The sequence below is a fragment of the Nicotiana attenuata genome, unplaced genomic scaffold, assembly GCF_001879085.1.
Source record: "Nicotiana attenuata strain UT unplaced genomic scaffold, NIATTr2, whole genome shotgun sequence".
Classification (NCBI taxonomy): domain Eukaryota; kingdom Viridiplantae; phylum Streptophyta; class Magnoliopsida; order Solanales; family Solanaceae; genus Nicotiana; species Nicotiana attenuata.
This window is the reverse complement of record NW_017672836.1, coordinates 97,691-123,096: the sequence shown is the minus strand read 5'-3', so window position 1 is coordinate 123,096 and position 25,406 is coordinate 97,691. Positions and strand designations below refer to the sequence as shown.

The 25,406-nt window shown below is 36.2% G+C and overlaps 3 protein-coding genes across 3 annotated transcripts; all 3 read left to right on the top strand.

Annotated features, from left to right (window-relative positions):
• The first annotated feature begins 1,256 nt into the window (after positions 1–1,256).
• Positions 1,257–8,350, top strand: LOC109214649 (phospholipid:diacylglycerol acyltransferase 1-like). Its single transcript, XM_019378588.1, has 7 exons — positions 1,257–2,114; positions 3,036–3,258; positions 3,431–3,714; positions 4,886–5,210; positions 6,396–6,655; positions 7,097–7,591; positions 7,908–8,350. Exons 1-6 carry the CDS (start codon positions 1,678–1,680, stop codon positions 7,578–7,580), a joined length of 2,013 nt encoding a protein of 670 aa, XP_019234133.1. The 5' UTR covers positions 1,257–1,677; the 3' UTR covers positions 7,581–7,591; positions 7,908–8,350.
• A 3,383-nt stretch (positions 8,351–11,733) lies between these two features.
• Positions 11,734–16,450, top strand: LOC109214650 (nuclear transcription factor Y subunit A-4-like). Its single transcript, XM_019378589.1, has 6 exons — positions 11,734–11,954; positions 13,587–13,957; positions 14,351–14,463; positions 14,539–14,610; positions 15,046–15,207; positions 15,910–16,450. The coding sequence occupies exons 2-6, from the start codon at positions 13,651–13,653 to the stop codon at positions 16,204–16,206; spliced, it is 951 nt and encodes a 316-aa protein (XP_019234134.1). The 5' UTR covers positions 11,734–11,954; positions 13,587–13,650; the 3' UTR covers positions 16,207–16,450.
• Positions 16,451–17,152: 702 nt separating this feature from the next.
• LOC109214646 lies at positions 17,153–19,555 on the top strand. The gene is made up of 4 exons (XM_019378584.1): positions 17,153–17,756; positions 18,278–18,454; positions 18,648–19,258; positions 19,391–19,555. Exons 1-4 carry the CDS (start codon positions 17,153–17,155, stop codon positions 19,553–19,555), a joined length of 1,557 nt encoding a protein of 518 aa, XP_019234129.1.
• The last annotated feature ends 5,851 nt before the right edge of the window (positions 19,556–25,406 follow it).

The window sequence follows — 25,406 nt, the reverse complement described above, 5'->3', positions numbered from 1 at the left end:
TATTTTCTTTATAAATAGCAATAATAATGAAGAAGAAGAGTCTTGACGTAACTAGTAATGTTGCTGTCGTGTGATCAGTAGGTCACGGGTTCAAGTGGAAAGTGCGCCCACAACCGCTTTTGGCTGGAAGCCTGGAACTCATACAAAGATTCCAAATTTCGAAGCCAACCATATTAAACAAATTGACAAATCAAACGTCACTCCTCTAAACCCATTTCCACACAAATCCAAGCTTCCAACCAAATAAAACATTAAACTAAAACTAAAGAAAAACTAGGGTGTGTGGTCGTGGTTTGGAGTAATTAGTCTAAGCATAAGATTTTGTATAGAAATATATAGTATTATTTGATTAGCTGTACAAGAAAAAGTAATTCGTTGCACTAATAAAATAAATTCAATATCGTAGTCAAAAGATTATTATATTAATTTAAACTATTTTAGCATAGAGTTGAAGATAGCCTTAGATTAAGAGTAAAATTGCCTCAGTGTGGCTTATAAGTTACGAGTTCAAATCGTTGAAGTGGTCAGTAATAGATGCATCATTAAGGTAGGTTATCTATATCACATTTCTTGAGATGCGGTTCGATCTGTAAAAGTAATCACTAATGCTCATCATTAGGGTAGGATACCTCTTGGGATACTGCCTTTTTTCTGAACTCATCTGATATGGTTCAAGTCGTAAAAGTAGTCACTAATGCTTGCATCATTAGAGTACGATGTCTACATCTTGCTCCTTGGAGTGCAGCCTTCCTCGAACCCTGAGCGGTCGCAAAATACTTTGTGCATTGGACTCCTTCTTTTTTTTTTTTTTTAAATAAAGCACAGAGTTCAAATCTTTCCATAGTCATAGAGATTGTGCTCCATATCTTCCTTACACCAATATTTAAAACGTCATCCATCAAAAATATTTTTTTTATTTTTATTGTTATAAATAATAAAGGAATGAAGAAAAAAAGATACTACTAGTCTACTAGTAGTAACTTAAGGAACCTATTGGTGTAAAATTTATGAGTTTCGAGAAGTGGGCCGGGTCTCGGGTTTTGCTAATTTAGGGATTAGTGCCCGTTATTGATTGTTTTCGCTTGGGCTTTGTTCCTTTGTTCATATTTTGACGTCCTCGTTCTGATTTAGGATAGATTCGACGCGCATGGAGGCTGATTCAAGGGGCAAAGGCGTCGCGAGCTCGAGATTTAGCCGGTTCGAGGTGAGTAATGATTGTAAATGATGTTCTGAGGGTTTGAAACCCCGGNCCCCAACCCCCACCTACCTCCTCCGCCACCTATATATACACAATACATACAAAAACACTATTGTGAAGGAAATATAAATCTGTATTTTTCTTCTTCTTTTTGTATTTATAGAAACTGTTTTTTTGTTAATAATATTATTTGCTCTGACAATATACATACAGGTGTATTTGTATGTATATGACTATATATTTTTGCAGAGCCAGGGTCTAGGGTTTGAGTTTTTTCAGATTTGATTAGCTGAGAGGTGAATAAATGAGCTGATTCTCAAGCTGCTGTTAACTGCAGCTTTCACTTTCTCAGTCATTAAAACCGCCAATTATATAAATTCAGTTCATGAATTAAATAATTAGAAATCTGAAATAGTGAATATTCGTATTCATTAATTCAGCTGTACCTGTTACGTGTATTTATAGCAAAAAATACATACATGTCGATTCTAAGGCGTAGGAAGGGCACAGAGCCCAAAATAACCTCGGATTCAGAGCCTGAGTTCGAAGAATTTAAGGATAAGAATAAGGAGAATAATTTAGGTTCGAGGAGGTTAAGGAGAAAGAGGAGATGGGGATGTGTGGACGGATGTTGTTGGTTTATAGGTTGTATATGTTCGATATGGTGGTTATTACTGTTCCTTTACAACGCAATGCCGGCGTCGTTCCCGCAGTATGTAACGGAGGCGATAACGGGGCCGTTACCGGACCCGCCGGGAGTTAAATTGGCTAAAGAAGGGTTAAGAGCTAAACATCCGGTTGTATTCGTGCCGGGAATTGTGACTGGTGGACTTGAGTTGTGGGAAGGACATCAATGTGCTGAAGGCTTGTTTAGGAAGAGGCTTTGGGGTGGTACTTTTGGTGAATTGTACAAAAGGTACTTACTTTAGCTTTTATTTCTTTTTTTAGTAATTCCAATTTGTGTGCTTTAGCTTTAGCTTTTTTATGATGTTGTGGAGTTTGGTTACACTACAGAGTGGATTATTTGTGCATCAAAATATGGTAAGTGAAAAGGATCTTTTGATGTTATTCAGGGAAATTAAGTGAGAAAGGTGTTGTTAGTCGTTAATGGAAAGGTTCTGAAAGCTGAAAAGAATTACTCTTTACTGAAATGTGAGGATTTATCATGAAATTGGTTAATTACCAGCCTAAAAGATTCATTCTTTACTAGTAATAGTATTTTTTTTGACAGTTTCTTGTGAAGTTAACAACTATTGTTGGCTATTAGTATTCACTATCTCCTTTACCTTTTTTTGTTCAGTTGTCACTCAAAAACAACCAAAAAAAAAGGGGGGAAGAAGTGGATATTGGATTGGTGGGAGATATGGCATTTGTTCGGAAATTATCGAAAACAGACTCTGCAAACTTAGTTTTTTAAGCTTTCTGAACAGTTTTTGCAACTCTGTTTCTTGGAAATTTTCAAACAAATGCCTTTAGGTGGAGTAGGCTAATGAGGCAAATAAAGTAGGTATGTGGTTAGGTTCTCAAGTTTGTAATTCATAGTTTGGAAATAAAGCATCCTTATTTTCTTTAAATCTTTTCTTTTGTTTGTCTTGCTAATGAAAAAGTGTGATTTCACTGCTTAGTTTGGTCGATTGGAAGTGAAATTTGCTTTAGAGTGAACCAATCAAGGTTATCTAACGCCAACTGACTAATTATTGGTCAGGCTTTAAATTTCTCCAGTGTTTGAACCATAATAGTCGATGAAGATCAATTGAGTTATTACTGAATCTTCTGCTTCTAAATTTGTGCTTACAAGACATAACAAAGAGCTCTCTTTTTGTCCAATAAAATGCAGACCTCTTTGCTGGGTGGAGCATATGTCACTTGATAATGAAACTGGATTGGATCCTTCTGGTATAAGGATTAGACCTGTCTCTGGACTTGTTGCAGCCGATTACTTTGCTCCAGGTTATTTTGTTTGGGCCGTTTTAATTGCCAATTTGGCTCGCATCGGATATGAGGAGAAGAACATGTATATGGCTGCCTATGATTGGAGAATCTCATTCCAGAACACTGAGGTACTGTGATTCCGACTGCAGCATATGTGCGTTTTTCGTTGTTTTTCTGATGTATAATTTGCTGGAGGTTGTTTCCTTCCAACATCTGTTCTGAATTACGAAATATGTCCATCGGCCCAACTAGCAGCTACCCTTGCAAACTTACAACACATCTTTTATTCAAAATCTTCAGGTGCGAGATCAAACTCTAAGCAGGATCAAAAGTAACATAGAACTCATGGTGGCTTCGAGTGGTGGAAATAAGGTGGTTGTAATTCCGCACTCAATGGGTGTTTTATACTTCTTGCATTTCATGAAATGGGTGGAGGCACCGTCTCCAATGGGTGGAGGAGGTGGATCTGATTGGTGTGCCAAACATATAAAAGCCGTAATGAATATTGGGGGACCCTTTTTGGGTGTCCCAAAAGCAGTCTCAGGATTATTCTCAGCTGAAGCCAAGGATATTGCTGCTGCCAGGTATCTTTCTCTTCGATAGTCTGTTTTTCCTGACTAAAAAAATGAAGTGTTTTTTATTAAATTGAATTATATTATCTAGATCCTTTGTCTTTCTTCTTGTGAGATGTCTAATAGTTGTATGTAATTTGATGATGTTCTTTGTAAGATAACTTGTTATAACTTGCAATTCTCGTATAATGAACAAGTTCCCAACACCAAGGTCAAAGTAGTTTTGGCTTCTGTCCTCGCCTTTCTAGGAAAGTGGCTTACCTTTATATATTGGGTTCAGAAAGGATATTTAACTTCTCCTGTTGGTGATATTGTTGACCTGCAATCAGGTAAAAAATTTACCAACGGATAAAATTCATATTATTTAGTTCAAGGGAGCATTTCTGTGCAGGGCTCTTTTGCTTTATTACACGGTAATATATGGCAATACTATTACCTTCAGATGTCTAAAATGGTCTAGAAAGGATACCATGCAAAAAAATCACTTAAACCTCTCAGTTTCGCTTATTAGGTTTCTCCTCGTGCTACTACCTTCTATCTCGTTTCTTCCTTCATCTGATTCAGCACTGTTGTAGTTGTCTTCTCTCATAGCTTAGCTTCATAAAAGAGAATGTTATTGGTCTTTCACAATGTGCTATTGCATCTGTCAGATTTGAAAGATGAAATTGTTTGCTTTTTCTATTTTGTTCTACAGTTCTAAAGGGAGAGTGAGAGGGAGGAATGTGCAGAGATGGAACTTGAACCTGTGCTCCATTAAGTACTAGGATACTAATTCATTTTAGATTATGTTTTCAGCCTTCCGTTCCTCTTGCTCCTTATTGATATTCACCTGTGAAAAAGAGGTACATCATGACTTCGCTCAATTAGAGTTAAATGTACCACAATAAGGCTCCTAGTGTTAACTGTTAAGAGTACAGAAAAAAACATGAATTAATCTTTTTGTACCCTTTATGAAACTGTTCCGATGCCCTTTTCTCGATCAGTTCATCTCCTGTAGTGTGTGTTTGCATACTCTTGTGAAGGGAATGTATTGTTCACATGGGAAAAAAATGCATGCATGCACAAGTGGTTTTTCCATGTGCGCAAGAGACGTGTTACTAAGCCGCCTAACTTGGAGTTTCTACTCTTTTGTTTATCTGCAAGAGGCATTCCTGAGCTGAAGTACAATTTGCCCCTTCTACAGGTCTATGGCCCCAAGTTTTTTGGAAAGCGAAATGTTCAACTTTCAAACTTTACAGCATGTAATGAGAATGACTCGAACATGGGATTCAACAATGTCAATGATACCAAAAGGAGGGGACACTATCTGGGGCGGGCTGGATTGGTCCCCAGAAGAAGGCTATGAGTGCAACGAAAAGAAGCCAAAGAACAACAGCACCCAGACAGCAGAGAATGACAGGAGAAGAATGGCAGTTAATGCTACTCATGTGAAGTATGGACGAATAATATCATTTGGGAAGCATGTAGCTGATTTACACTCATCAGGGATTGAGAGGATTGACTTCAGAGTAATGTTCTTAAATTTTAAATTTTCACTAACGCTATGTCAAGGTTTTATATTGGCAATACAATCTTTTTTAAACTATCGTATCCATAAATTACATGATGAACCATTAGCTACCAGTAGGGTTAGATGCTTAGACCTAAATCCTCATATGCTGACAAAGAAGCACCTATCAGGCTGTCACGAACATGTTAACTATACAAAGATATCTTTTTCATGTGTGAGCTTTTCATATGTAGCCTTTGCTCTACCTTCTAATGTGGAGGATTGGAAGGCGTGGTGATATGAGACACAAATTGATAAGAAGAAAAAATCTTCTCTTTCCTATATGCCTCAAGTTGGAATGTCTTTTTTGATGATTCTAATTTCGTACTTATGGTAGCAGTTTCAGTTATGAACTGGCGGCTGAGGTCCACTGGTTCTATCATGTTTTTGGAGTTAAAAGGATAGCTTGACAATTTTATTCTGTTGAAAATGTGCAGGATCTCTGATGGATGGATCTTTCATTTGGTGCTTTCTTTTTCCTTATTGTCTTCATAGACCTGTCGTTGTGTGATATTGGTGGTCTACAACTTTTAGAAAACCTAAGCACTTAGAAACCAACAACAACAAACCCAGTATAATCCCACTAGTGGTGATCACTAGGTTTACTCCAAGCCCAGTATAACTATAATCCCACAAGTGGTAGTCACTTAGAAAACACGAGTGCGCAAACTGGCTAGGACACCACGGTTGGAGAAAAAAAAAAAATAAGCACTGATATGGTCACTAGGTTTACTCAGTTGTTAGGTACACTGCAATTTCTGCTTTTGTTAAGACTCTCTACTGAAACTTTAAAAATCAGGAATCTTAGGAAATTTCCCCTGCAAATCCTGTCGCAGGGTGAAGTAGTTTTGACATATATGATGCATCCTTAAGAGGCCAGAATTACACATGGTATGGGCAGAATGCCATGAAGCAACAGTTGCTCCATCCCTTTTTGATATATTTCGCTATCCACATATTGGTTTTATCATGTTTTGGATGTGCTTTATACGACTAGGTTTTCTGTGTCTAATGTTTGTTTAAACTTCTGTATACACAAGTTATCAGAAAACTATTCCAACTGTTGCATTTCTGCTTTCAAGTTTTAGCTTTCTTCAAAAAATAAGTTTTAACTTGCTCCAGTCCATTGTTCGGTTTTCTCCAGGATGCTATCAAAGGTAAAAGTCATGCCAATTCAACTTGCCGTGATGTGTGGACTGAGTACCACGATATGGGTATTGGAGGTGTCAAAGCTGTGGCAGATTACAAAGCTTATACAGCTGGATCTGTTTTGGATCTTCTTCATTTTGTTGCACCAAAGTTGATGAAGCGTGGTAGTGCTCATTTTTCATATGGTATTGCTGATGATCTGGATGACAAAAAATATGAACACTACAAATATTGGTCAAATCCCCTGGAAACAAAGTAAGGTTCTATATTGTTCTATAGAAGTATTCTTTGATCTGATATGTCCATGCTCGTGGGCCAGCTCTTCTCTTTATCTTCTTGACTCGAAGCACATCTACAGTTTGCAAATATATTAAGGACACAACTGAGACTCAGTCCTCTTTGGTTCACCAATTTTTGTTGTGTAACATAGATATAAAGGTGAAATATTTTCAGGGTTCTAGAGGCTGCAAACATTCATTTGCAAGTATGTGTCCCTCTTGTCAACTTTCACTGTCAGTGTCCTTCCCAAAGTTCCAGTTTGCTAGTTTAATGCTTGCTTCTGCGTTTGCAAGTAGTAGTTCATAGAATATGTTGCAAAAGATGCTCTTCCATCTTGCTTGACTTGGTTCAATATACGTTACAGCAATCTATTTGGCATATTTATAGTTAGTTCTCAGTCTTATGTTCCATTTACAGATTGCCGAATGCACCAGGGATGGAAATCTTCTCAATGTATGGAGTTGGAATTCCAACTGAAAGAGCATATGTATACAAACTTAGTCCTGCTGGGGATTGCTATATTCCTTTCCAGATAGATTCTTCGGCAGAGGGTGGAAATGAAAGTCCTTGCTTGAAAGGCGGTGTCTTTCATACTGATGGGGATGAAACTGTACCTATTTTAAGTGCAGGTTACATGTGTGCGAAAGGATGGAGAGGAAAGACTCGATTCAATCCATCAGGCATCCATACATTTATAAGAGAGTACAATCATGCCCCTCCAGCTAATCTTTTAGAAGGCAGGGGAACGCAAAGTGGTGCTCACGTTGATATAATGGGAAATTTTGCACTAATTGAAGATATCATCAGGATAGCTGCTGGGGCTACTGGAGAAGACTTGGGAGGAGATCAAGTGTACTCCGATATCTTCAAGTGGTCTGAAAGGATTAAACTGAAGCTTTAACATTTCATATGGTGAGTTTATGCCATGTCTTTCTTACAATATGACTCGTGCTTTTATGGTATCGAGTTTTATCTTTTGGTGTTATGATTAGAAAAGGTAAAAGAGTAGATCTTTAGGCTGATGAAAGGACTCATTCTATAATTTCACCAGATATAAGGTGCATGAAAATCGTGCACTTCCATTTTTTGTAGCTTAGAAGTATACTATATTAAGAGCATGAAGGCTTCGTTTTCTTAACTGAATGAATCAATGTCAGCTAAGATAGTTATTTGCTATACTATATTGGTGGTAGTTCCATACAACTTAGGATGCTGCTTTTGTACGCAGAATTTCATGCGTGCGTAATCAATTGCTTTCGCGAGCTGCTGGTGCTCTGCAATACAACTGGCTTCTCGTCTCCCTGCTGAAAAATCTGTTGTATTTGAAGAAGAGCCGGGAAACCTGAAGCTGCTTTACGTCAATGTCCTCGAACTGTAGATATTGCACGGAGCATGCATGTTTGCAGCCGTGTTCACTATGTTTAAATTTGACTATCATTAGGTTGCAGAACTTCATGTTCCTAGAAATTTTGGACATTCATTGATTTTTTCTGTAATTATTCGTAATTATGTCCATAGCTTAGTGCACACATTCGAAAGCAGCCAAGAACTGGTTGATTTGCTTTTAGATAGGGAAGTATTTATCCGTCCTATTATATGTTTTATGTATCAAGAATGTAATCGGTCAATTTATCTTCTTTTTTTTCTATTCAAGTTGGGTAGATAAAACTATCATAGCCGAAAATACCTCTATCTACTTTTATGCAATCAACTTTGATGCCCTCCCAGTAGGGTGTTCGTCGGTCGGTACGGTACGGTATTTAGATATTTCGGTTCGGTATTTTCGGTATTTGGTCTGTATGATTAAGATCTATAACAAGACTTGATTTCATTAAGATGGTATCACTTATTCATTATTAACTGCCGCCACCGCCTACCATTATCAACTACCACCATGCCACCACTACCACCATACTCAACCACCATCACCATCCACCATCCCCACCACTCCGACCACCATCATTCTCACCACAATCAATACTCATCCACCTCAACTACCACAACTAACCACCCCATCACCATCAACAACCATAGCCGGCACTGCCCGTCATTATAACCTACCACCACCCACCCACCACCTTCCTCAATCACAGCTACTACCACCACCCGCCAACTATCACCACCCACCACCACCATTGTCAATCATAATCGCCACCACTACCAATCACTACTAGCTACTAGCATGAACCACCATCATCAACCAAAGCTACCACCAACCACCGCCTCTAGTCGGCATTCACCCGTTAGCCACGCCACCAACAACTATCATATTTTAAAAAATTATATATTTTAGTGATAGAATATTAGATTAGTTAGTATTTCATTTGAATTTTATGTTTATTAATTTTCAAATAAAGATAAATTTTTTTACATTCAAATATTAAAAATCAAACAGTCTTAATTATTTAGTATTCAGATCTTAATACACATCTTAATATATTCAGATGTGTATTCAGATTTAGATGTCTTAATCTTAATACAATCTTGATATTCAGATGTGTATTAAGATTCAGACGTCTTAATCTTAAAAAAAATAAATGAGGCCTTAGTCTGTTTCAGAAAGAGCGACCCCTTTTTAAATTTGAAAATAATGTAACATTAAACTATTCGTTTTACCCGTAATGAGATGATTTACGATCATATAAATATCTATAAGTTATTTTAAACCACAAGTCTTTTGTTCCCTTTTAAACTCCATACACGGTCAAACAGCATGTTCATCTTTTTAGAACGGAGAGAATATTTTTTATTAACTAGTACTATCTCCCAGTCTCTAGAAAACTAAGTTTGATATATTGAGGGGGAATTTTTTCAATTTTTGATATATTTACATTGACGTGCAGTGTTTTAAAGGATAAAATTAAGATAAATGTTAGGAGTCGTGTCTAGATGGGTAATCTCTAATTAGGAAATTGAGTTTTTGGTTTGTGTCACAAGATCTAATTACGATGAAAATTCCTTTTTAATATTCGATAGGTTAAACAAATTTCGTATATAATCATACTTAGGTTCCTAATTCCTATGTTTATTTAGAGAGAACTAATATTTAAAAAATGAATTCTACTTCAAGTTATCTTATTTTATTCACTTTGTTGCGACCAAATAAACATACACATTACGAACCTAGGTATGAGTATATAGGAAACTATAATTACTGTAATATAAATATAAAAATGTTTCCCTTTCACTCGAAATATTATAATCTATATGAATCTATCTTACGTTAACTTGTTAAAGGTGACAATTTCTCCTTGTGTCTGTCGAAATGGATTAGAAAAGAGTCACGTAAGTATATACATGCATACTTTATAAAGTTATTAAACAAAATAAATTTAAAAAGCTCAAAATTCTCAATTAAAGCTTGATTTGATAAGGTTGACCTAAACATTTCTCATCATTTATCAACAATTAAATACGGGATTGTGAGGTGTTCAAGCATAAAATCTTACATTACTAATTAATCTCAATATAACTGATACGATATTTGGTTTACGCTATTAAAGTTTGCATAACTTGTGGGGCGTTTAATACCGGAAATCATATGGTGTATATATAACCAATACATGCATAAATTAAAAGATAATTTTATGTATTATTTTATATAAAAGTATGAGAGGTTGACCATGGCGGACCAGAAGTGGGGTAGAGGGATGCCTAAGAAGTACATGAGAGAGGTGATTAGGCGGAACATAACACTATTTCAGCTTACCGAGGACATGACCCTCGATAAGAGGTGTGGAAGTCGAGAATTAGGGTTGTGGGTTGACAGGTAGTCGAGAGCTTCTTCTAGTCTTAACTCTTGTTGTTACATGATGTATCATTCTCACCCGTATTATTGGTACTATTCTTGTACTTTAGCATTCCTAGATCATTGTCAATGCATACTGGGCCGTTTTGTTTTCGCATTCTATTACTTTATTGTTGCTATTATCTGTTTATTGCTTTTTTTCACTAGTCTTGAGTCGAAGCTCTTTCGGAAATAACCTTTCTAAGGTAACGGTAACGTATGCGTACACAGTACTCTCCCCAAACTCCACTTATATAATTCCACTCGATATATTATTATTGTTGTTATATTTTATATGAGATAGATAGTGGGATAAGTAGTAATACATATATTATCAATAAGTGAATAAGAGCATATTAAGACAAGATCAAAACCCTTACAACAGATGAATCTTAAATAATAATCCATGTATTATTTATTCACTGCATAACAATTCATGTATTGTATCATAATCCTGCATAATATTTACAACTAAACCACAATCAAACGATATTAAACTATGGGTCATTGCCTTGTATGTGGGGCATTTTGGTAAATAGGCTCAATGGACGAACCAATAACCTTAACCATTTCGAAATTAGTGAGTGTTTGAACATAAGAATTGTAAAATTTTAAAAAAGGGTGAAAAATATTTTCAAGTGAAAATGGTATTGAAATTTAGAGCTGTATTTCGACATGAATAGAATTTTGGATTGTTTTGTGAGTGATTTGAGTGAAAATTTTGGAAAACAGTTTTTTGAATTTCCTATGTCCAAACGGACTCTTAATCCATTTAAAATTCGGATTGCAAAACACACTCCAGAATTTAAGAGCGTGTACCTCACACGTCCAAAAAAGAAAAAAGAGAAAAAGAGAAGCTTAAGCGCGTGACAAGAAGTAATTACATTGGAACAGTAAAGGGCGGCTAAACACAGTGGGCAAAGACTAAAGTAATTACTCCCTCTGTTTAAACCTGTTTGACTGACACGAAATTTAAAAAAAAATAAATATTTTTAAATTTATGATCCTAAACAAGTTAAAAAAGGGTCAGAGTATTTGTGTGGTTATAAAAGCTTCTTATTAAGGATAAAAATGTAAGTTTAAGCTAAATTATTACTAAATTTAGAAAGTAATTATTTTTTTGAAACGGAACAAAAAGGAAATGGATTTAGTGTTATAGCACAGACCTCTGAGCCAATTAACACTCTCATCTTTTAAAAAAAGAAAGAAGTCAGAAATGGTTAAAATTTTGAAAACTGATGATGCCATTTATGTGTTTAGTAAGCTACTCTACTAGTACTATTTACTTAGCTAGTATTGGAATTTTCTTTTTAATTTTTAAACAGCAGAAGCAACAAGTTTTTTTAATACTATCTCTTTTATAGAGAGAGAGAGAGAGAGAGAGAGAGAGAGAGAGGGAGAGAGAGAGTTTGAAGGAAGGGAACATGCTTAATTTAATCCCAACAGGCGATTCTGGTGTTTATTTTCCTTTCTTTTCCTAATCTAAAGGTATTTCTCCATTTCTGAGATGATTATATATTTTCATATACGTAGACTTATTATTAGTCATGTTTTCTGTTTGTTTCGGTTATGTTTTGCAGTAAAACTTGCTATTTTTGGGTATTATCTCTGTGTTCTCCACTTCTGCTTATTGAATGATGAATGCATGTGGTTAACAAGATAGAATTTTGGAATGGTGCCTGTTATGTAAAAGAGATCTACTATTTGCTTTGGCTTTTCTTCTCAGCTACTGTTCTTGTTCCTTCTGGTAAAGCTGGGTTTTCCTGGTGTGTGTGTGTGTGTTTTTTTTTTTTTTTTGGGGGAGGGGGATAGCGCACGGGAAAAAAAGAAAATAAATAGGTTTTCAGGTATTTTTTGTTTTTCAGGATTTTCTCTCTTTTGTCATTTGTCATTAATTGGACTTATGGTTGGTTGGAGGTGTATTGATGAGTATTAATGATGCATGGTGATCAGAGGCGGATACAGTGTATTGGTGGTGCCGGGTTCATCTTAACCCGGTGCTTTTGGCGTAAAATATAAATTTATGTGTAAAGATTTCCTTAAATTGTTGGTATGAATCCATGACTTTAAAAATACAATGGATTCAATGCTAAAAACCTTAAAAATTGAATGCATGATTTAGTAGATGATGGAAATTTAGGCTCGCTCTATAAACTAAAAGAGGACCGATCCTTGTTTACCAACCACTCATTGTCTAACCAAATCCAATTCTCTCTCGATACGTTCCTCAAAAAATCCGATTCGGGCGGATTCTTCCCCCAACTAACGAAGAGATCTTGGCGGAATTGCCACATATGAAATTGAGCACAGTTTTGCAAAGAAATAGCCCACTTGTTTCTCGAGAAGAGATGGGAAACATGCTCAATATCATTTGATTGAATAGTTGACCCAGCCCCTTGTTGATTATTTGCTAGGTGATGGGCTATTGTTATGTTATTGATTATTAATTGTTAGAAGCTGCATGTAAACCTGGTACCCAAAATGACAACCTACCCTCTTCTTTATTCCTAGCTCCCGTCAACTACCTCAGTACCAATATGATTAAATTGTCTTGTTAAATAATCAAGTCTTTGTATAGCATGTTTGGCCACTTTGATTGATTTGCGGTTTAACTTGAATTTCCATGTTAGTTATAAGCTGGAGGGAAGGATGCCGAGGGTCTATTGGAAACAACCTCTCTACCGTAGGGTAGGGGTAAGGTCTGCGTACACACTACCCTCCCCAGACCCCACTTGTGGGATTATACTGGGTTGTTGTTGTTAGTTATAAGCTGGGCTCATGTGAAGGTTAGGTCAATAGTAGCACTGTAATAATATGTTATTTTGACGGCGATTTGAATAAAGGAGAAGAAATCTTGTGCTCTTTTGAGAGAGCATGCATTCTGGGCAAGTTGCTTGAATGGATATCATGGAGTTGCGTAAGATGTTAAGATGCCAATTGTAAATGGTGTTAAAACTTTAATGCTGCTTTATGCACTAAAGCAGTCATTTTAAGGGATCAAGAGAAAGTATCAAGTTTAATTTGATTTATTTGCCTCGCTGCTCTATTATGTTATGAGTGCTCTTTATTTATTTCAATATGTTATGCTTTTCTTTTTTTATTTTTTGGTCGATTGTGCAGCCTGCTACTCGTCTTTGTTGTTCCACCGGATTATGCCTAGGAAAAATTATGTGTGGGTAAGCAAATGGCTGTTCGAGCTCAAGCCTTACCAAATAGAAGCTTAGAACAAACTTCTACCTGCTTTGTGCCTCATTTTGCTGTCAATAGCTCAACTTGGTGGAGTTCCAATGAAGTACAGTCTTCACATTCTCTATCGAAAAATTTAACCTCAGAAGTGGTATTTCAACCTCCGCCCTGTCAGCAGATGAAGTCTCTTGGTCTGGGATTACAAGGCGACGACTCACACTCCACCCAATCAAATAGTAACTCCCCGCTAGAAGTGACTGCTTTGGGGAAAACAGGTTCTCAAGATTGCGCTTCTTCTGGATCTGGTACATATACTTGCACGCTATTAACCTTTGCAACTCTCTTCAGTGAGTCTTTTGGACTTTACAATTTCACTATAATCAGATAACGACTGCTGTGACTACCACTTCAGTAAGGAATGAAAGCACATCTCAATTTGTTTAGAAGTTCTTTGCTTAATGTTACTACATTTACAACATGATCTTTTTATAAGATAGTGACTTGCTTGTGCTGGCGATGGCTGAATGCTATATAAGAAAGTTATTTAATTTAGTATTGATAACTTTATAAAAATATATATATATATATTACAGACACTTCTACTACCAATTTGTCTCTAAACAGAATTTAACTATTCCTCGGATAGTTTATTTGCTATTAGCACTGGAGTACCTTAGGACTTGTTTTGCTTTTCTCAGTTCACGATGAGAGCTACAAAAGGCATAAACAAGCTCAAATCAAGCCTATTTCTTTTATTAGAAATCCAGAATATACTACTGATTGTTCACAAAGTGAAATGGCCCATTCAATTGTAAGTTCCTGCTATCCAAGGATATTTTGCTTTAACTTTTGTATTAAACTAATTTATCAAAGTTTAATGTTGCAGATCCACACTCCTTTTGGTTATTCCGACCCCTATCTAAGTGGCTTATATGCTGCTTATGGACCTCATGTTTTTGTGAGTACTGTAATGTCGTCTTTGCCTCTCGTATTGCTTATTTTTCAGTTTCTTTTCTTCTTTCCCTACTAGTTCACTTTTCGTGATTGCCGACATATAAAATAAAAGGTGATCCGTTAACATTTGTAGTCTTTTTGACATATCAAGTCTTGATTTATGAATATGAGAGAAGGCTAAATACACTTTTAACTCTTTTATGTTTTTGCAATGACATCGTATTGGCTTGTTTTCTTATCTTACCTGTCCTCAATTAAAACGCAATTAATCTCGATTTTTCTATATCTTTCTATCCTTGTGTGAATGATGTTGTAAAACTTCAAGTTGTTTGATTTTACTGAAGTTATGTTTCATCCTTTAGCCTGAAGGAGAAGCACTAGGTGTTTTTGACTCTACTAGTCTCTCTATAGTTTTAATTATGATGTTTGACCAATTCAGCCTCAAATGATGGGCATAGCACCTGCCCGCCTCCCACTACCCCTCGATCTTGCAGAAGATGGACCAATCTATGTAAATGCAAAACAGTATCATGGGATCTTAAGGCGCAGACAGATACGTGCTAAGCTTGAGGCTCAAAACAAACTTGTCAAAGCTAGAAAGGTACATGTTACGTTTCGTGTTTTCCTATCAAGTTCAAATCTGTTTGTCTGAATTGATTTTCTGCCAACGCACTACGCTGAGACACCAACCTGGGGAAAAGGGATAGACCGAAGAGTTTCTTCACATTGGTACTTGACTTGAAGGTTTTGTTTTTGCCTCTCTGGAAGAGGTTTTCTGGTTAAGGTGTCAATGGTCCGCGGACTCTCTAAAATGCTGCAGTACCCGTGTCGGATCCCCCAAAAATGCACTAACTTTTGGAGGATCCGTCACGCACCCAACGACGAGAGTCCGAACAACATAGATGGTGTGTTGTAGGAGTTTCTCAAGCTGGTCAATAATGTCTATCTAGTCTAACTAGGAAGAGATAAAGGTTTTTAGTACCATGTTTACATATTGAAGCAACTCAAGTGTAACTGGACTAATTAACATCATGCAACTCTGCATGTAGTGTAGTCCCCACCAATGGTCTCTTCTATTATAAGCTTAAGCCTTCTTTTTTAGCCACTATTTTAAGCTTAAACTTGCTATAACTTCTAATTTTCAATCTACATTGGGGTTAATCAACCTTCACAGGGGTAAGGTCTGTGTACACATTACCCTCTCCAGACTCCGCTGTGTAGGATTACACTGGGTTTTTTGTTGTTGTTGTTGTTGTCGTATTGGGCTTAATCTACTTTCATTTTCCTTGTTGACTGCATACAGCCGTATCTTCATGAGTCACGGCATCTTCACGCGGTAAAGAGGGTTAGAGGGTCCGGAGGGCGTTTTCTTAGCACAAAGAAGGTTCAAGAATCAATTCCAAATGACCATATTAACTCGAATTCTTCTCTGGACTTGGTTACACGCGAAGCAGCTCCAACTTCTGCGTTCTTGAGCATCCGACAGGATGATGCGCATAACGGAGTCATTTTCCAGCAGCAACAGCTTGATCACAGGGCCTCAAGTTTATCCTCTCACATGGCTGTTTCCATGCAAAGTAGTAGGAGTACTGGCATTTGATGAAAATGTGACTATATGTACTCACAGTTGTCTGGTGATTCAAGTTTCAACTCACCGGCGGGCAATTCATCCTTGGCTTTTTACTGTTATGTCTTCCTGGTTACTCTAATTTTTTTATAAGGTCTTCTGAGGTTATTCTAATTAACTGGATTTTCCACTTTTGTAATGGTGTACTTTTGGTTGAACTCTAGGTGCTTTGAACCCAACTTTATGGAAAGTTTAAAAGTTCTCTTGTTATGTTTAATGGTTTGTTGTTGTTACTGCTCTTAGCTACTGCTTTCTTTCTTTTTATTTTTTCTTGAGTCGGGGTCTATCTGAAGCAACCCATCTACCTTCAAGGAAGGGGTAAGGTCACGTACACAATACCCTTCCCAATGATTAAATGACATATTCTCACTTTACTATTAACGTTAAATCGTTCGATTTGGTGTAAACACAGGGTGTCTCTCGGATGCGGCTCATCTTGAAGTGTAACAATGAGGAGCTAGAAACCCCACACCCACCCCCCATCCCAAAAAAAATACTTATAAAAATAAGAGGAAATATTCATGTTGTTTAAGGAGTGCAGAATAGATTTATGATTGAAAACTGGAAAGAGAAAGGAGAGTTGTGTTTTTAATTTGGGAAAATTTCATATTAAAACAATTGAGCTGCCTCCTTTTCAACTTTATAGCCCATATTTCAATTTACAATTGAGTAGCCCAAAAATTATAGGTCCATATCCGAAAAAGGGGCGTTATTTCCGTTTTTTTTTTGAGTAAGAAGCGGGATTTTCTGCATTTTCTCTGATTCTTTCCAATCTTCCGATCAATGCAGCTCCAAAAACCCTAGAATTTCTTCTCCATCTCGAATTAACAACAAATCAAACACGAAAAGTAAAATTTGTTTGCTGCAAATCAGCGCAATTTTCGTTTTTGCTGCAATTTTGATTTCAATTTTTTGTTCGATGGAGATTTTTCCAGTTTACGTTCTTCATAGTGGTGAATGGGAAGAAAACAAGTTTATCAATTTCGTCAGCGATTGTGTAATAATCGAGTCGACATTCACCTACAACAATTTAGTTGCAGCTATTTCGGAACAGATTAGGATCGATAGTGAGTTAAACACAATAGAGATTAACTTTCTCCCAAATGTTGGTTTGCCACCGATCCTGATTTACAACGATACAGGTGTGAAGGTGTATATCGAATTAAAGAAGAAAAACTTGAATTTCACTGAATATCCGTTGTTTGTGACGGTGAAAGAGATTTATGAAAATCGTTTGGTTCCTACAAGTTCTAGTTGTGTAGTTGCTACAAGTTCCAGCTGTTTGGTTGCTACAAGTTCAAATTCTAGAGATGTATCAACAATTGATAGCACTGAGATTATTGATATCAAATTTATTGAAAACACGAAATTTAGTGAAAACACGGGTATAATATATGATATATTGAACGAATTTGTTGAGGAAGATCAAGTTTATAAGGATAAAGAGATAGTTGTCAGTGTAATGAAGAACTTGGCTGTATGTGAGAGGTTCCAATTCAAGGTGAAGAGATCAGTGCAACAAGGTATGTAAATAATTGTATATTCTGTTATATATATGTATAAATATGTATAAAGTAGTATATATTTGTATATAGGTATTAAAATTAGTATATATGTAGTTATGTTTTTGTATACAAGTGTATTTAGAAGTTGAATGATCTTTAATCCTAGGTATCACCTTATGTGTATGGATGACAATTGTGCTTGGAGTTTCAAATCTTCTGCCGTTTTCAAGGCAAACATATTCAAAGTGAGAAGTTACAATAATAATCACACATGCGGCTATGGTGAAAGATACTTAACACAACGTCAAGCTACTTCGGGTGTAATTGCTAGTATAGTCAAGGACAAGTATGTTAATCCAAAAAAAGTTTACACTGCAAATGATATAATAAAGGACATACAAAAGCAACACGGAATTGAGGTGAGCTACATGAAAGCATGGAGAGCTAAAGAGATAGCAATGGCAATGATAAGAGGGAGTCCAAGTGATTCATATAAGGAGTTGCCGAAGTATTTTTATATGTTGGAGAAACAAATCCAGGAACGGTTACAAAGTTGCACAAATCAGAAGATAGATGCTTTCTTTATGCATATGTTTCGCTATATGCATCTATCAAGGGCTGGGAGCATTGCAGACCGATAATGGTTGTTGATGGAAGTTTCCTTAAAGCAGCATATAAGGGTACCATATTGACTGCTTGCACACAGGATGGAGCTGGTGAGTTGACTGCATCTACCTTGTTTCTGCAGTTTGTATAATGTTGTAGTTTCATGTATAAAAGTGTATAGGATTTCACAGCTACTGTTTTTATAAAATTTGCAGTTTCATGTATAAAATTGTATAATTGTGTATAACTGTGTATAAGATTTGTATAATTGTCTGAATCCTAATATCTATTTTGTATAAACAGGAAAAATCCTTCCACTTGCATATGCAATTGTAGATTCAGAGAATAACAAATCTTGGGAGTGGTTCTTTGTCCAGATAAAGGGTACTTTTGGAGTTAGGGAAGGGATGTGTATAGTTTCAGATAGAAATGAAAGCATCTTCAATGCCACAAAAGCTGTGTACCCAGAAGTACCACATTGTATTTGCATGTTTCACTTGTGGCAGAATGTAAAGCGCACATTCAAGAAACATCACAAACAATTGAAGGATATCTTCTTTGCTTTGGCTAGAGCTTACACGATAGAGAAGTTTGAGTACCATATGACAGAGATGTGCAAAATTGATCCGAGAGTGCAACCTTACTTGTTCGAAATTGGCTACGAAAGGTGGTCTAAGGCATATTCCAAAGTGAAAAGGTCGATGGTAATGACTTCTAATATTGCAGAGTCAATTAATGCAACAAACACGGATGCTAGAGAGTTACCAGTAATGCGATTGCTGGAGTACATGACAAATTTGCTACAACAGTGGAACAACAAAAACAGAAAAAGTGCAATGGAGACATCTACAGAGCTTGGCGAAAAGTACGACAAACTCCTTCGGGAAAATCAGATTGCATCGGAGCAAATGACGGTAAATTGAATAAAATATAATGATGCTTGGCACTGCTGACTTGCATTTTACTGCTTGTATAAGGATGTATAACTCTGTATAATAATGTATAATGTTCTTTCACTTTTTTTTAAAAAAAAAAAACTTTTGCAGGTGAGGCCTGCTACGGAGAAGTTATATACTGTGTTTGAAGGGGTAAGGCGAAACATAGTGTGCCTTAAAGAGGGAACATGCAGTTGTGGAAAATTTCAAATGGATGAACTTCCATGTCCGCATGATTGGACGGTTTTGAAGAACCAGCAGCTGAAACCTGGCTAGTATTACTCTTTTTACTACAAGAAGGATAAACTCCTTAGAACTTATGAATTCCCAGTGAATCCGATGCCAGATGAGAGTTTATGGGTAATCCCAACAGAGGTGATGGAAGATGTGGTCCTACCACATAAAGGGAGAAGAAATGCAGGAAGGCCAAGAAAGGAAAGACTCAAACCTACTTCAGAAAAAGAGTCTAAGAGGGCGTTTTCATGTTCTGTGTGTGGACAAGGTGGTCACAATAGAAAAACATGTAGGAATCGACCAAAATAAATAGTTGAAAACATAACACTTCCTATTACATTTTGTTGTCATGTTGAGTAGTTAAGTTTCACAAAGAATAGAGTTACAAATGTTGAGTAGTTAAGTTTCACAAGTAATCGAGTTACAAATGTCAATAAAGAATTACAACTTACGCTATATATTGCAATTATGTTAAATATGTTTCATTATACATGTTTTGATTATCCAATAATAGTGTGTTGCTGTTTTTAATGGTGCTAAATATATTGATAGATTGTACAAATACAAAACAGAACTGCTGGTATTATATGTATACAAATGTATAAATAAGAGTATAAATTTGTATAACTATGTATATTATTGTATAAATATGTTTAAACCCTGCTACATTAACAAAACTGCAACCATAATGAAAATACATACTTTGTTAAAGGACAAAAGCAATTGATATATTCATTAAAATGTAATTCATTCACAGCCACAATGTAAAATGACTACCGCAAATTACACAAAAATAAAAACATCTATAATATCCTTTAAGGCTATCTCACAAGTAGCAGAATAGTACTTAGACAAAACTAGGCAACAACTCCTGATACATAGAAAAACTACAGTAAAATGGAAAAAACAGAACTACTTTCTCGGTCGCCCCCTTTTCCTCTTCTTGAAAAGTCTCCCTATGATTTCACCACCACTAATTACACCGGACTGTTGTTTTTTCCTTCCATAATCCCACAACAGAGATCCCCACCTGGTGCGAAGTGTCTCAGTGTCAAAATTATCTTTTCGAATTTCCTTACCAAGGATGAAATACTCAGCAAAGCCAACAACAAAGGCACCACAATCACTGTAATTAAAAAGAAACAAATCAGATTCAAATAGGTACACTAATAGTAAAATAGTAAAACAATTGAGATTAACCTACCATTTGATCTGTTGGGGAACATTATTAACCAGATTAATCTGCAAAGCATCAGAATGGGATTTATCGGTATATGCACTATTGTTCCAATCAATGCCCTTCTTCTCGACATAAAAATCAGAACTCTTCAAGAAGTAAGGTATCAGAATTGCATAAGGTAATGCAACATCCAAAACAAGTCTATCATTAATACGGTTAGAATCATAGATGTGGATGCACCTATCTATGAACGTAAACACCCCCAAAACCCAATGGCCCAATTTTGCTCTTCCGCGCTTCACATAGATAGGGAATAAGACGTGGTCAATAGTGTGCCACGGGACATTTGCATCACAATAATATCCTCTAATGTACTCTTCTATCTCATGCCCTTCAAGAATCACTGAAGGATCTTGATTCACTTTGAAAACTTTATACAGGGAGTTGATTTTGTTACCAAAGGCAAAGTCAGTTGTAGTAAACCACATGGCAACACTCGGCCCATATTTTCCCCTCTTCCTCAAATAATAAAAGAGGACATCCAAGTGCTGAGACAAGAAATAAAACAGAACAACCATCACTACCAGATATTTTAAATATAGAAATTTATACACTATTATACAGAGGTATACATATTTATACAAGGTTATACAATCTTATACAATATTATACTGTGATTATACAAAGCTGTGTATAAACTATGGGGGTCTCAAGTAATAAAGATATGCAACAAATAAAAAAAGGCATTAGAACATAAATTTATTAAATACCGTGTCAATGAAAGGTCGACCACAATATGCAAGTGAGTGGAACCAATCCTTCGTGGTCACATTACACGAGCCAAAAGTAAAAGCTTTCGCAAGCTTATTTACTTCATCGGGATATATATTTTTGGCACTTCAAATCACAAAAAATAAAAAGTAATCAGAACTACATTCATTGACAAGTATAAAATCAGAACATGAAAGATTAAAGAAAGTGAAGATACATTCGCCTCGTATCCATCCCATTATCAACAAACGTGCAAAACTCTTTAGCCAATGGCGACAATGGATCAAAATCATCAATTTCGATCGTAAAAGGATGCTTGATATCAAAAATGAGCTTGGGCGCCGATCCTGATGCCCCCGATCAAAAACTGGCAAATATGGAGATTTGGCATATTTTTCTGGTATTTTCTGTCGAACTGACTTTTTAGGAGAAATGTAATCATCTTCTACGTCTATGATGGATTGTTTGTGAAGCACAATTTGGGACATCTGTAGCGCAGCTAAATCTTCATCGCCAATGTCATCCCAAAATGTGTCACCCTTGACATCACCTGCTGCCCCTTAGACAGAGAAAACAAATAATAAAAAACTTTAAAATGAAGAAAAGAAAAATCAGACAAAAAAAAAGATTAAATGCAGAACAAATACCATGATCAACACCATCAGTAACTCCCTCGTCAGCTAGCACATCATCTTGATTCACTTGATTGACAAAGTCAGGAACAACATCATATTAGCCATCAAATTCGCCAAGATTAGATGTATTGTCATCAGACACGCGCTGACGAATATAATAAAAAACAATAGAAAGAGAAGGCATGTTGAGTGATGATTCAGAGAAGGCATAACTGTTGAGTGATTTGATTTTATCATTAAACAATTACCTTAGAATCAGTAAAATCCTCACTCGTTTGCTTGGTTTCCTTCATATTCAGAAAACTGAATACTTTTTCAAAGGAAGAAACTACATAATTGTTGAGTGTCGTCACTGTATCAATCAACTACAACAACAACAACAACAAAAAGCAAATCAACAAACCATGTTTATAACCAAAAAACCATGTATATACAAAAAGTACTGATAAACTACAGAAAAGCTAAAGGTCCAGTACCTTTCCAACAGCACTCCTTAACTTCTCAACTTCAGCATTCAACAGATCAATGCACACCAAAGGATCATAACTCGGGTTAGGCTATCGATCCATATTCTGAGGAAAAGGTCGTTTAGACTGTTGCTCCGTATTCTGAGGATAAGGTCGTTTAGACTGTTGCTCCATATTCTGAGGACAAGGTGGAGATGCAGCGACAGAATCATCAGTGTGAAAGGCAGGCACCACAGGCACATCCCCTGATGCAATATCATCGGCATTAACTTCAAAAAGCGTGTTGATGTTCAGAGTTGACATCTCTTCACGAGTAGGGGAAATGTTCTTATAGTTCAACTACAAGAAGAAAAACTGGATTACAATGGTAGAAAAAGGAAATTGTGACATATTCATAAATATACATACAGAAAAACTGAAATCATATATGAAGAAGTATTATGGTACAAAATGTTTACCTTGTCGATACTACACATGATCACCCCGCCAGTCAAATTCGCATATGTTGGAGTTTCAGTCACTTTCCAATTAAGAATGCGTGGCACTTTTGTGCCAACGCGAACAGCTAGATGCTTGTCAACCATAGAGCAACACTCAAAAAACCATATTTGTAATGCAAGTGGCAAACCTCCAAGCCTATACATTGTCAAATAGTCACACTGTCTGTCCCTCGTTGTCCTTAAAATATCTTCAAATGACTTTTTCCCCCAAGCATACGTCTGATATTGACCACTCTCAATGATATCAAAATCATCTTTGTTGATACCATGATTATTGGCATCTAAGAATATGAAATGATGGACAAACACCATCAAGGCCATCTTGAACGCATCTTCGTCCGACTTCCAGTCCTTTTTCTTGAAGCGATCAAGAAGCTGCCCCCTCGTTATAGCCTTTTTTCCATCTCCTGGAAAATACTCTTTTATCAACCTATTAACATCTGGTTTGTCATAGAAAATGGCGTCGTCTTCTACACACTTCAAACCAGTGATAACAACAAACTCTCCAATGCCAAAACGCAGCAAACAACCATTAATTTGCACCCACAACTCCCTTTCACGTCCTGGGACGACTTCCCTCAATAATATACAAAGAATAAGTTGTTTTGAATTTTAAATTGAGGGAGGTCCAAGAAGTATCCAAAACAACTAGCACGAAACATTTGAAGCTGCGTGTCAGTCAAATATTGCTTCAAAATGCTCACAATCTCAGTCTCGGTGTGGGAGCTAATTCTGTTGTGGAAATAATCAACTGGTTGTATATAGAAGTCCCCAACCTTGCATATGGAAAAATAACAAGAAATAGATCAGGAACAAAAACTATACTAAAATATTTTATAAAAATGTATAAATAAGTATAGCAGTACTTGTATAAAGATGTATAAACAGATGTATAACTTTGTATAAAATTGTGTAAGCATGTATAAATTAATAGCAACACAAGGAATACCTTCAACTTAGCTTTTCTCTCATTCAATTTGCAGCGAATAGCAAACCTTTGTTCTTTCGATAAGGAATCAAGGCCACTATCACCATCGTCCTTGATCTTTCTCCTTTTCGGTTTAACATTGCGGCCTACATCATCTTCATTAACCAAATCAACTTTCAGCTTTGGAGGAGGAGGAGACTCAAAATCATCATCATCGGGAGCCTGGACATGTGTATTCGCTTCAGAAGAAGGTGGTGAGAGCAAGTCACTCGATGATTTAACTGGAGTGGGAGTATTTCTCGTTTGCGAACGAGTCATCCGACTACTCTCTTGTTGAGAGTTTTTAGGAGGAGTAGGAGACTCAAAATCATCACCATCTGGCGTATGGACATTTACATTAGATTCAGAATCAAGGCTTGAGGGCAACTCCCTCAATCTTTTCGCATAATCTAACTTAACGCCTTTTCCAGCAATCTTCATTTTGCTTTTAGAAGCAACTACTTTTGAGCGCATTTTCTACAATAAACCAACCAAACAAAGCTTTAACAAAAGTGAAGACAACTGAAGGAAAACACAAAAATCAAACTGTAACAAAACTCAAAGGTTAACCAAAACTAAAGGCCATGAACACAAAGCAGAGGCCAATTTTCCCAAATTGTAACAAAAATCAAAAAATAAAAAATTCTACCCTAAAAGTCGAAATAACAGAGCATGCAAACTAAAACATCAAGTTTAAGCCTAGAACGAAGATAGAAGGAACACAAAATCAAACGAAAAACGCAGCAACATTGCAAGAATAGGCATAATCAGAAAAAGCAAAAAAATTAAAAATAAAACAAAATTCAAAACCAAAACTGTGGTAAAAGCATAAAATGAAACGAAAATTACCTGAAAATAAGATTAAAAGCTCGAAAAATTAGTTGAATCCAAAAATTAGTTGAAACGAAAATTACCTGAAAATAAGATTAAAAGCTCGAAAAATTAGTTGAACCCAACAATGGAGGTCGGTTATCTTCTGAGAAAAGCGTGAGAAAGAGAGTCTGAGAAAAGCGTGAGGAAGAGAGAGAAAGAGAAACAGAGAAATTGAAATTTAAAATAGTAAAACCGTTATTTTAAGTTGTGGGCTACCGGGTGTAAAGTAAATTTTATAACATATACAACATGGGCTAATCCAGGTAAAGGCTTCAAATATGGGCTATTTTCGAGTGGGCTGTGTGGCCCAAGTGATATATGATGTAATTTTATCTTTTAATTTTCACCTGTTTGTCTGACCTTTAGTTGAGGTTATCGTTCCCGTTAGTTACTTTATTTTATTTTTTTTCATTTGTATTTGCTTTTTTCTGTCTTTTCTATTTAGTGTTTTTAAGCTTTAAGGTTTCATTCTATTCCATTTTTAATTCTGTGTTTTACAT